This window comes from Microcebus murinus, chromosome 21 (assembly GCF_040939455.1).
Source record: "Microcebus murinus isolate Inina chromosome 21, M.murinus_Inina_mat1.0, whole genome shotgun sequence".
In the NCBI taxonomy this organism is placed as follows: Eukaryota; Metazoa; Chordata; class Mammalia; order Primates; family Cheirogaleidae; genus Microcebus; species Microcebus murinus.
The window spans coordinates 40720138-40732751 of NC_134124.1; the positions used below are offsets into that span (position 1 = coordinate 40720138).

General features: G+C 54.0%; 1 protein-coding gene across 4 annotated transcripts in view; it reads right to left on the reverse strand.

The window, feature by feature from the left end:
* NUP210 (nucleoporin 210) overlaps positions 1-12614 on the reverse strand; it is a 111291-nt gene that overhangs the window by 59667 nt on the left and 39010 nt on the right. For all 4 annotated transcript variants that reach the window (XM_075996357.1, XM_075996356.1, XM_075996359.1 and 1 more), the window contains 4 exons: positions 11516-11656; positions 10445-10582; positions 7804-7959; positions 5910-6108 (listed from right to left, as the gene is read on the reverse strand). In XM_075996357.1, coding sequence (XP_075852472.1) covers positions 5910-6108; positions 7804-7959; positions 10445-10582; positions 11516-11656 — 634 coding nt within the window. The remainder of the gene's footprint in view (positions 1-5909; positions 6109-7803; positions 7960-10444; positions 10583-11515; positions 11657-12614) is intronic.

The window sequence follows — 12614 nt, forward strand, 5'->3', positions numbered from 1 at the left end:
ACACCAACATCACCTGGTTAACGTTTTCAGAAGGACCAATGGGGACCTTAGGCCCTGTCGGCCTGTGTTCATTATGCCCGGTAGGATAACAAGGTCCTGTGTTGGGAGTCAGAGCAGTGGCCTGGGGCTAGTCCCCTAAGCACCCTAGGGGGCCACTTGTCCTGCTGGGGTTCCTGTCTGCACAGTGCAGCATTTGGCCTTTCTGCTGTGATGCTTCCTCCCTTTCCTAACAATGGCACAGAAGGGTCCCCTAAGAGGCCTGAGTGAGGTGTGGGCCTTCGGCCAGCCAGAGGTCGAAAGGGTGCCTCTGGGTGAGCCAATGTCCTGGGGGCTGGAGGGGGGTGTATCACGAGAGACCACAGCCAGACGAATGGACGGGGTGGTGGGAAGGGGGGCTTTCATAAGACAAGTTCCGGCTTCCCAGGGCCCGCTATTTCCGGTAGGCTTGGATCTGGGCTTTCAGGCTCCCATCAGGGAGCTTCCTCGTGGTCCCTAAGGAGCCTGAGCAAGGTCCAGGAAGGCCCTGGCCCTGGCGCATGGCTCAGCCAGCCATGCGGTGTGCAATCTTTAACATGCAGTGACCCTGCCACTAGTAATGGTGGCCAGCATGGTCCTGGAGCCTGACCAGTCGGATGAGACTCTCCTGCACCCCGAGAGAGCAGGACCAAGGGAAGCAAGAAGGGTTGGGACAGGGTGGAGTCTTGTGGGTTCCCTTCGTTCCCCAGTGTGGATTTTCCTTATGCTTAACAGCCTGGCGAGCCATCACCCAGGGCTGCTGTCCTTAAAATCCAGCCTTGGCTCCCACCCCTTCAGGGCAAGTCCCCGTTCCTCAGTTGGACCTCAGGTCCCTCCGTGACCTGTCCCCCTGATGACTCGTCACCAGCCCCAGCCTGCCCTTCGCACTACACACACCGAATCGCCCAGTTTGCCACAGACGCCATCACACCTGTGTGCCTTGGCACGTGGGCTTTCCTGCTGGGAAGCCTGCACGCGGCCCCCGGCCGAGCTCCACTGGGCTCCCAGAGATGGAGCAGACACAGATGTCCCCACACTGTGAGGACCTCGCTGCCCAGCTGGGGAGATGCGACAGGGACCTAACTAGCCACAGTACAGCCACCTGTTCACAGGCACAAAGGAGGGACATGCACATTGCTGCCCACGCCCACCTGCCGCTCAGGGATCCGGGGCAGCTTCTGCAGGAGGTGGGTCTGGCAGCCTCCATGGCCTGAGTGTGACCACGGGAAATGGCCAGGAGGCATTCTGGGCAGTAGGAGGCCAGAGTGACTGGGGCACCCAGGGCAGAGGTGGCAATGTGGATGGGGACTGGGGGTTGGACCAACCCCTTGTTGCCAGGACAACCCCTACAGGTGCATTTTGCTCTGGGTCTGCACACGTAACCATTCCCCAGCTCAGCTCTGAGGACTGGACACTGATGATGAGACCTTCTCTCTTATGGGTGTTTCTGGCCTGGGCTGGCTGCACTAGTGGCCTCTCATGTCCTTGATTAGTCCAAACTCAGGTTTATGGACAGTAAAAGGTCACAATCAGCTTTCTGAATTTATTGGATGATTTGGCTTCCAGAGAACTATTGCATGCAAAGTCCCCGCAGAAAATCCTCCTCTGGGACAATTTAGGGATGGGACTTGGAGGGTCACTACCTGAGCAGGCTCCAGGGACTGATGTTGGAAGGGACCACATGGAATGTTGGCTTTGCGAAACCTGTCAGAGGTGTCGAACCTCCAGCCCGACAGCAAAGTTTCCTCTCAGATCCTCAGATATTCCCAAGGATGCCCAAATAGAGATGCTTTCACTCAGTCCTGAATAGTAACTATCTTGGCTGCAAATACAGTGTGGGCTGAGCAGGTTCTTAGATGGGGCACCCCATCCCCTCCAGAACCCGCTCGGCCCTCCTGTTGCCCTGGGAGCCCTGGCTCTGCCAGTCCGTCACTGGCTGTGTGTCCTTAGGTCAGTCCCCTCACCTCTCTGTGCCTCCTTCCTCTCATCTGCAAAATGGTGCTAGCAGTAGATCCAACAGTGCCTGGTACAGAGTATTTTCTCAATAAACATGAGTTGTCACTAGTACTCCCTCCTCCCACCTAGGCAAACACCTCAGCAGTTATTGCTTCTTTTCAGATCTTTCCTGGTGGCCTCTTAAAATATACTCACATGTAAACTTTCTGCTTATAACAGCAATGCCGGTTTGCCATGCAAAGCTTTAGGAGACACAGTACTGAGTGAATCCTTACCAAGTGCTCTCTACATATATCCATTCCCATAACCATCCCAGCAGGGAGGCACAGTTGCTATTCCCACTTTAGAGATGTGGCAGCCAAAGCGCAGAGAGCTGCAGTCATTTGCCTAAGGGGACACGGCTGCTGGACAGCAGAGCCGGGACTTGACCTGACGGTCCGGTTTCAGAGTCCATGTCCTTCACCACTGTGTCACCTGCTCCCCGGGAGACACGAAGGAACACTCCCAGTCCCCATCACACAATTGCTGCTCACATTTCATGTCTTTGTCATCATTTTCCTGTTGTGTGCATATACACACAATATGTCTGTGTGTGGCTGAGCAACAAGGCACCGCAAAAACTCAGTGCCCTAAATGGATACCTCTTAGAGTTTTGTGCTGGTCCTGCAGGTGGGCAGGGAGCCCCCACACTCCTGGGGTTGAGCAGTTGGCTCCCTTCCTTCCTGGGGCTGTGATCCACAGGGTCACTAAGGACATCTGTGCACTTTCCTTTTGGGAGACACACTCGGTCATTTCTGTTGGGTGTGGCCCTAGGAGTGGGACCGCTAGGCCGAGGGGCCTGCACACATTCGGCTCCAGTCATTATTGCTGAGTCTTTCCCAAACTGGTCACATCACTCACACTGTTCCTAGCGGCTCCTCTACGGCCCTGCCACACTTGCTATTGCTCACCTTTCTAAGAAAAGTCATGGTGATGGGTGTGTAGTGGCCTTATTTTTTCTTTCCATAGCACTTTTTTTGGACAATGTTGTACAGTGAAGTTGCAACAATTATGCTGTGAATACTCACTGACCTGTCACCTAGATGCTACAAACGACACTTTGCTGTTTCTCTTACTGCCTTCCCCTTCTTCGACTCATCCATCAATCCATCTTATTTCTTAATGCATGTGAAAGTAAGTTGCAGACATCAGCACACGTCATTCTCAATCTAGAGCATATGGACAATTATCTACAATTCAATATTTACTCATGGTTATTTTTTCCTAATATCAGCTTTACACTCAGGACATGCACACATCTTAAGAGGATCATTTCCCAAGTTCTGACAAACAGACATGCTCCCGTGAGTCCCACACCTCATAGGGGACAGAGAACACTGCCTTCACCCCAGAGCTCCCTCCTGCACTGTAGTGGGTGGGTCTTAGCTGAGCTTATGCTTCCCCTAAACAGCCTCCCGGACACCCCAAAACTGGCTTAGCCACATGTCTTCTGTACAGTTCTCCTGGGAACCATACTGCCAAGTAATGCCTAGGAGTGGGCTGGCGCTCACAGCACCTGGGCCTGCTCACCCACAGCATGCTTCATCATGGGCACTGCACGGCCTGTGATACCCTGTCTTGCTAGCCCAGAAGCGCCACAAAGAGAGAGACTACGTCTGTCTCTCTATCACTCTCACTTGCCAGGGAACACCCAGAGCATGGCACTTAGTAGGTGCTCAGAAAACAGGGAGCTGAAAACCAATCAACAAAGCTGGTTAGGAAAGAAAGAGCCTAGACGGAGCAAAAGCAGAGGTGTCCTCCCCACCCTGGGTGGGGGCCCGGCCAAGTGCCAAGGGGGTTGGAGGCTCTGTGGAGCGTCACTGTAGTGCCCACAACCAAGGGGGTGTCAATAAGGCACCACCCATGAGGATAAGGAAGAAATGGACACCTAAATCCAAGTCCAGTAGGAAGAGCGTGGAGCCCCAACCTGCCACAAAAGGTACTTCAGGGGTGGGGGCAGGCCTAGAGCAGGCCTGGGCCAGGGCCACCAAGGGAGCCTGGTACAGCCCCCTCCTCAGAGCCATAAGGACAACCCTGTCATGTGTGCTGTGAGCTTGGGAGAGGGAGGGAGGCAGAGAAAAGGAGAGCTTTCCTAACATGGGAACCAAGCATGTCCTCTGAGGTGAGGATGCCCAGGACAGCCATCACGGCGACAAGTCAATCTGCTAACCTGGCCTGGCCTCCAGTCCCATGAATCTCCCTGGGGTGAGCCTCTCTCTGCCCTGACTAGAGTCCAGGTTTCCAAGATACGTGTTTTTCACACGACCAGGGCCCCACACCCCCACACACACTGCCACGTGTACTCCACGCCAGGGAGACAGAAGGCACTTCCTGGGAAAACGTGGCACTGCGGGATTTCTATCCTGACTGATGTCTTCAGAGCTCAAAATCTTCGAAAAATGCCCCTGCACTGTCCTGGGGATATTCACTTGTAACCTCCACAGTAAGCAGGTAGCTATTATCCCCATTTGGTGGATGAGGAACCCAAGGCTCAGAGGTCGGGCAGCACACCCAACATCACACAGCCAATAGGTGGAGGAAGTGGCTTAGACAAGGCCTGTGGCATTCCAGCCCCGTACTTTGCTCCCTAGGACCTGACCCTGTGCCTGGGCTGCACCCTGAAGACTCCCCTGCAGCACGGATGTGGGGGATGACGTGGAAGGGCTGCTCATGTCCTGCTGCCAGCTGGCCTCTCCCCATACAATGCTTTTTCCTCCACCCTAAATGGTTACCTCGCAGACAACGCTGCAGATCTCATAAGCTTGGTTTCTCCTGGATGCAGTGGGTTTGCTCAGGGCCCTCTCAGACATGCTGGCTCCTTCTGTGCAGCTTCAAATCGCAACAGCTCTATATGATCACAGCTACAGGGGCGTGTGTAAAGCCACCTGGCACCATAGACGATCCTATAGACACCTCTACAATCCAGCTTCCTAACTCTGACAGGATCACATCACTCCCCTGCTCAAAAACCTTCAGTGCCTCCCCACACTAGATCCAAGCCCTTTGAGGTCCTCCATGATTCAACAGGTCCTGCCATTCCAGGTCCACCACAGACTCACCCACCTCTGGGCCCTGGCACAGGCAGCCCTGTCCACCAAATGCTGTCCCTGTTACTCTCAGTGCCCTGTCCAAATCTCTCTCCTGCCCAATAGCTTACCAGTCCTGTGGTTTCCTTCATCTGCAAATCAGAGAGGAATCCCTGCCCTGCCTGGGCGACTCTTCTGGGAGGCTGTCACAGGTAACTAATGCTTCGTGGTCTGTGTTGCACACACCCAGATCTCCACCCCATCCTGCCCCAGGCTATGTGTGACCTTGGGCAGCTTCACAGCCTCAGTTTCTTCATCTGACATATGACTCAACAACAGCTGGTTCTGCTACAGTGGTTGGAAGGTCTAAATGAGGTCAGGCATGCGAAGTGCTTACCCTGTGCCTGGCAGGATTGACACTTGATAAACTAACTGTTGTTGCCCCAGTCACCACCGATGTCAACACCGAAACCCCACGGGGGATGCTGAAGAGAAAAGATGGGAGTGTTCAGGAGGGGTGGGCTTGCATGTCACAGGGGTGATGACTCTCAGAACCCCTATGGACAATGCATTGCGAGCACCGACTACATTCTAGGCACTGAAATCGGCATTTTGGCATGCAATTCTACTTAGATGACACTCAGCTCAGAGATAGGGAAACTGAGGCCCTGACAGGCTGGTGATTTGCCAATGGTCAGAGTATGCAAGATGCAGACCAGGCTGGGGCCAACAATGGACAAGGGGACAAATGCCACTGCTCATGCTGAGGCCCCTCTGCTGCCTCAAGCCCTCTTTTTGGGAACTTGGGCAGTCCATGCTGAGAATCTGGCCCCAATCCCACTGTGTGGCACCTGCTCTGCAGTGCTGGTTTACCTGGGAGTGGCTGGAACACACCCTGGTTCTCCACCTCCACCGCCAAGTCAAAGTGGGAGCAGTCACTCAGGGTGACCACCTCACCAGCTCCGCCGGGCATGACTCCGCTGATCCTCAGAGGCAGCTCCAGGGCCTGGCCCACACGTGCCTCCACCGGGCATGGGGTGAACTCCATACTGCTGGGCTCAATCACACACACCTAGAGGACAAGGGCATGGCTTGGGCTCAGCTGCCTCCACAGGAAGGGCAGGGCTCATTGCTCAGATCTACAAGAGCTGCTGTATGCTAGGTACTGAGGATATGGCCATTAGAAGCCTGTACTGAGTACTGGGGTTGTCTGGGGCCCGAGCTGGCAGGGAAGGCCTCTCTGAGAAGGAGCCCTGAGCTCACACCATGTCCAGGGCAGCCAGGCCAAGATCTGGGGAAGAAACACTCCAGGTGAAGGGACAGCCCATGCAAAGGTCCTCAGGCACATGCCAGCTCGGCACACTGGAGGAACGTAAAGAAGGGCAGTGTGGCTGAAGTGCAGTGAGCAGGGGCAGTGGAAAGGGCTGAGGTCCGAGAGGCAGTGGGCCAGGTCACGTGGTCATGTTAATGCCTGTGGCCATGTTAGGACATCATGTTGTCACTGTGGCTGAGCTGGGAGACTTCAGAGGTTCCCATAACTCTGGCCTCTGTTTACCCATCAGCAGCCAGCCGCCGGTGTAGAGATGATGGTGGTGTGAGCCAGGGTGGTGAGGTGGGGATGGGTCCAATTGGAGCCCCTTTATTCAAGGGGCTGGAGAGGCTGAGAGAGGGAACAGCAGCTCATACTCCCTCACAACCACACTTACTACATGCCAGGCCATTCTTACTGCTGAATCTAAGCCCATGGCACTTCCTCACCAGCCTCCTCTGCCTGAGCAAGAGCCTGGCCCCAGGAGACAGGAGCCGGCCCGAGCCGCAGTGTGGTAAGCTGGAGCATGAACTTGGCAGTCTGGCCCCAGACGCCATGTCCTACCCAGGACACATGCTGCCTCCCGGGAACCATCCGCAGGCTTCCAGCTGAGCAGCTGGGGGAAAGGAGGTGCGTTTACTGAGAGGAGGAAGAAGGGGGAAAGGGCACATGGGATCCCAATTTATTCCAATACCAGAGCATTATACTTCATCTAAAGGGCCTCCATTCAATACTGTTTGTGTAGGAATGAGACCTGACTCTAGACAGATGTGCGTGTCAAAGACACGCATCTCAAAGGACTGGACTAGCCCGTCTACCCACGTCCCCAGTACTGCAAGATCAGGCTGTGACTTGACACTATGGGACTTCCCTTACTGCCCTAATGAAAGGAGTAAAGGGTTGAGGTCACAGCACTGGTCAGGTGGGGCATGGGGTCAGGGACCACAGTGTGGCTGGCAGAGGCTCAGCTGAGGTAGCCACCCCCACCCCCGCCTGCTGCTGTTGCCAACTGAGATGGTCCCACATGGCTCGGGGTCAACAGCCAGGTGCAGGGAACACCTGCTTTGCACCTGAACGGAGTGAGGGGAGGGGTGTGGTCTGGACTCTGGAAGCCCTGCGGCTCCCTTTCACTGTGAATTTACAACCCAATGCTCAGTGGCCCTTCCAATTCGAGATGCCCATCTTTCAGACCTAGGGAATTTTCCAGAATGGCTCTTTGATGATCCCATGTCTTCAGTGTTCTCTAATCTCCCCCACACCGAAATCCAGCTCTGTGGATGCTGGCTCTTCTGGTCCCATCACTGCCAGATGTGGAATGTCCTGTCCACCTCCTGATGTGGCCATGACCACCTACGGTCACCCCTTGCCCGCCACTCACACCAAGCACAGGACTGGAGGCTACAGGGTGTTTCTGAAGAAGCCTGGGCTCCCAAGGCTGTGCTGGTCCCAAGTTCTCACCTTCATCTCGCCAAAGTGGAGCGGGTTCTGCACGTCGTGTGCCTGGATCACGCTGAGGCCAGTGTCACTGCCTGTGGTCATCACGCCCTTGACAGTGACCGTGGCAACCGTGTAGCTTGACGAAGACCAGCTGAAGTTCCCGCTGCCGCCGTGGGCCTAGGGAGAACCAAGAGCCACGGCATCACGGGCCAGCCTCCTGCCGGCCCTGCGTGGGTCAGAGACAAGTGCGTGCTGCACACACACACACACACTCAACACATTTTCCCTCACACTCACTCACTCAGTGCTCACACCCACTCACCCTCATACACACTCACACTCAACACATTTACCCTCACACTCACACCCACTCACCCTCATACACACTCACACTCAACACATTTACCCTCACACTCACACCCACTCACCCTCATACACACTCACACTCAATACATTTACCCTCACACTCACACCCACTCACCCTCATACACACTCACACTCAACACATTTACCCTCACACTCACTCACTCAGTGCTCACACCCACTCACCCTCATACACACTCACACTCAACACATTTACCCTCACACTCACACCCACTCACCCTCATACACGCTCACACTCAACACATTTACCCTCACTCTCACACCCACTCACCCTCATACACGCTCACACTCAACACATTTACCCTCACTCTCATACCCACTCACCCTCATACACGCTCACACTCAACACATTTACCTTCACACTCACACCCACTCACCCTCATACACACACTCACACTCAACACATTTACCCTCACACTCACACCCACTCACCCTCATACACGCTCACACTCAACACATTTACCCTCACTCTCACACCCACTCACCCTCATACACGCTCACACTCAACACATTTACCCTCACACTCACACCCACTCACCCTCATACACGCTCACACTCAACACATTTACCCTCACACTCACGCCCACTCACCCTCATACACACACTCAACACATTTACCCTCACTCTCACACCCACTCACCCTCATACACGCTCACACTCAACACGTTTACCCTCACACTCACACCCACTCACCCTCATACACACACTCAACACGTTTACCCTCACACTCACGCCCACTCAGTGCTCATGGACCCATAACCACTCACACTCGTGCATGCTCACACTCAACACATTTGCCTCCACACTCACACTGGTATGCTTACCACTCACACCCACACCTAGTCACACACACAAACGCTCACTCACACATGTATACCCCTCACACCCACACACACTCACCCACTCACACTCATATGTGCTCACACATTTACCCATTTGCACACACACACGTTTGCCAACACTCATGTAATTCACCTAGTCACACACAGTCACCTATAAATGCTCACATTCACGTGTTCACCCATTCACACACACACATTTACCATCACAAAAACATTTGCCCACTCACTCTCATCCATTCACACTCACACTCACCAGTTCCATACACACTCACCCACTGACACACGCGTCCACTCAAGTCCACATTCACTAGCAGATCCACTCACCCAGCCACTCACACAACTATACACTCACCCACTCACTTTCTCCCACATACATTCACAATCAGAGACGTATGCTCGTACCTAAACACACACATACATTCTCACATGCTCAAATATGTATGCACACATGCTCACACATACACACACAAGGTAAAAGCTCCCTGCATGGACAAACACGGCATCAGCCACTGTCGAGTGGAGGCTCTCTCTGCCCTCACTCTCTCCGCCCTCTCTCATTTCTGGGCCTCGTATCCTGGGGACCTGACGACTGACATATACAAACACATACACCCATGACAGTGGCCTCACCTCCCAGAGCTCAGGCTGGAGTGGGAAAAACACCTGGCCATGGAGTCACCTGCAGGACGCTGCTTCGGTGACCAGACACAAGCTCCCCCAGCACACACCCCTGCCCACTCCTGCTGAGACATCAACAGCCTTCTCTCTGCTTCCTGGATCAGGGAAAACCACCCCACAACCCAAGAGGCCAGAAACGTAACACACCTGAGAGGACAGGGAGCAGATGCCAGTGACCAGACAGGACACTTGTCATTACTCCAGGGGGACAGCGGGACTGGCCGGCCCTGCAATGACCACAGGACTCCAGCCCCATCTGAGGTGAGTCCCTGCCGGCTAATACCACGTGGGAACATGAAGGTCAGAGCAATGTTATGTGGTATGTGACAGGGCTGGAGATATTTTCCCCTTGAATTTTTTCTATATACTGCTCTCAAAAAACAATTTTTAGAAAAAGAAATGTTAAGTGGAATTCAAATCTGTATTCCAGGATTTCTTCATTGTATTTTCTTTTCTCTATTTTTCAACTATTGGTTTTTGTTGGTTTTTTCCCTCATTACCAAAATACAGGCCGGGTGCAGTGGCTCCCGCCTGTAATCCTAGCACTCTGGGAGGCCGAGGTGGGCAGATCGCTTAAGGTCAGGAGTTCGAAACCAATACATTGCTATAATGGAAACCTCAGGAAATACAGAAATTGTAGACTCCGATTTTAAATTCTCTCCAACTACTAGAGCGTAATGTTACAATAAAATAGACAAAAAGCCACAATCCCATGGAAACACCGATAAAAATACACCCAGAGATGGGGTCTCACATACCTTTATTGTATACTGATAGGCACCTGTCTTTGGTTGCCATGGAAATGTCAAGATGCTGGGATAGAGAGTGATGGGAATGTGAATTTCCACCTCCTGCTGGTTCCACACGGGCACACGTAGCGTGTGGACCCCTCCGTCCTACAAAGGGTAAGAGGGCCACAGATCACCATGACAACCAGGTTGTCAGCAGTTTTTCTCAGTAACCTGGGCCCCTACCCTCCTTGGATTTGTGCTTGTGGGAGAGTAGAAAGGAAAATGCCAGACACCCTGCAGCCTCCTTGATCTCCATGGGGATGGTTTTCCAGGGCTCTGGGACAGTCACTCCCATAAGTGCTGCTTGACCAAATTCCTTGGGGCACCCCTGGCAGGTTGGACATAGTTGTCCAACCATGGTTGTCCACTTTACAGATGGGGAAACTGAGACTGGGAGAGCTATAGGAAATTCACCCAAACCCCCAGAGCTGAGGTGGCCAACTTTGACAAGAGTCACTGGTGCTCAGACCATTTCTTTCTGCTACAGTCTCCTGCCTCTTATAGGTCAGGGTGTTTTATGCAGGGTAGAAAAACGAGACCATCCGTTCCAATTTACCAATCAATAAAAGTCTGCTGCTACCTAAAACCGATTGATTGGCCTTTTAACACAAAGGAAAAAAAATACTTTGTGGGAAATGAGCAACCCAAACAGACAACGGAATGCTGGTGGTTCCTAGGTGAGGCTCAGCTGGGCGCCTGGGCCCGACACTGTCTCCTCCAACAAGGGTTTCCACCCCCAGCCCTAGGAGACACAGGCTACTTTCACAGGGGCAGGGAAGAGGAGTGAGAGAGGGGCTGTGCCCATCATGAGGACAGGAATGCCCCTAGCCCCTTGGCTCCAGGCGGCTCCTGTGCAGCTGGAGCCTGTGCCCTGAGCCGGAGAGTGCAGGGCCTCTCCAGGAACCAGGAGAGGGGCACAGCCAGGCCGAGCTCGGAGCTCCCAACTCCCAGGGCTCATGACCCACCGGGGTCGACATTATGCCCAGGGAGGCGGGCCTCATAGGTCAAGGGGCCAGAGGAAGGGCTGGGCCAACTTGCCTGGTCCACCACAGCTGTGAGAGTGGCGTCGATGGCTGTCTGGCCCCTCTTCACTGTCCTGACGTGATGGTACGACCCATTCTGGGAAGACGAGAGTACCTCAAAGAACTCAGGAGGAAGCACCACTTTGATTCGGATGTTCTGGAAGGTAAAGCAGGATGGGAGAGAGATGTTTCTGGGTGACTCTAGAAAATCACAACTCAGGCAAGAAGCTATAGGACCCTAAAAATGAAGCCAGGGCAGACCAAGGGGCCCTCTGGGCCTCAGAGGCCTCCAAAAGCAGGCAGCAGCTAGATGAAGCCCTGGAATGGAGCTCTGCCCACTCTGGCCTGGGACTCTCCTAGGCAACCCCCCTCCCCACATGGCCTGGGACCTGCACTCCTGCTTCAGCTCCCTGTGGAGCTTCAAGCCTGCCGTCAGCTGCCCTAGGCCCCCAGGTCTCAATAAGAAACTATCAAATATGAAAGAAAGCACATCAAGGCGCTTGAAGCTAACTTAAAAAAAACACATGGTGACATCCCAGCCTTTGTTTCGTGACATGATGAAATCAGTGATTTCTGCAAAGAAGCCAAAGGAGAACCTTGCTGCCTCCTCCTAAAACCTCCAACGCCACCAGCATGGTCTGGAACCTTCAGACAATCCAGCCAATTTCTCACATGGGCAGAAAAGTGGTCAAGATTTCTCCTACTCTCCCCGTTTGTCTGACACCCATTTCCAGAAGCAGAAAGCTAAATGAGGTTGTCCTTAGTCACACAGTGACTTCTGGGAGGGTTAGAGGTATTCCTGGGGCCAGCAGGGAGAAGGCCAGGAGCTGCTCCTCAATCCTCTGCAGAGCGGGAGGAGAACGGAGTCTCAGCTGTGAGATCCCAGGTCCACGGGAAGGGACAGGAAGGCAGCAGCCAGAAGCCACCACCTGTCCCACTGCCTTGAGCCCTGCTGCCATGGCGCCCTCTCCCCCCAACCCTGCAAGGAGTCTGCTGGGGGCGCAGTGTGCAGACCCACAGACCTGGGAGCACACCAGGAAGCAGACGGCCCCTCCTCGGTCTGCTGCATGGGGTCCCTGCTGCTTTGGCGTCTGCTCTCAGAGCAGCTGCCTCAC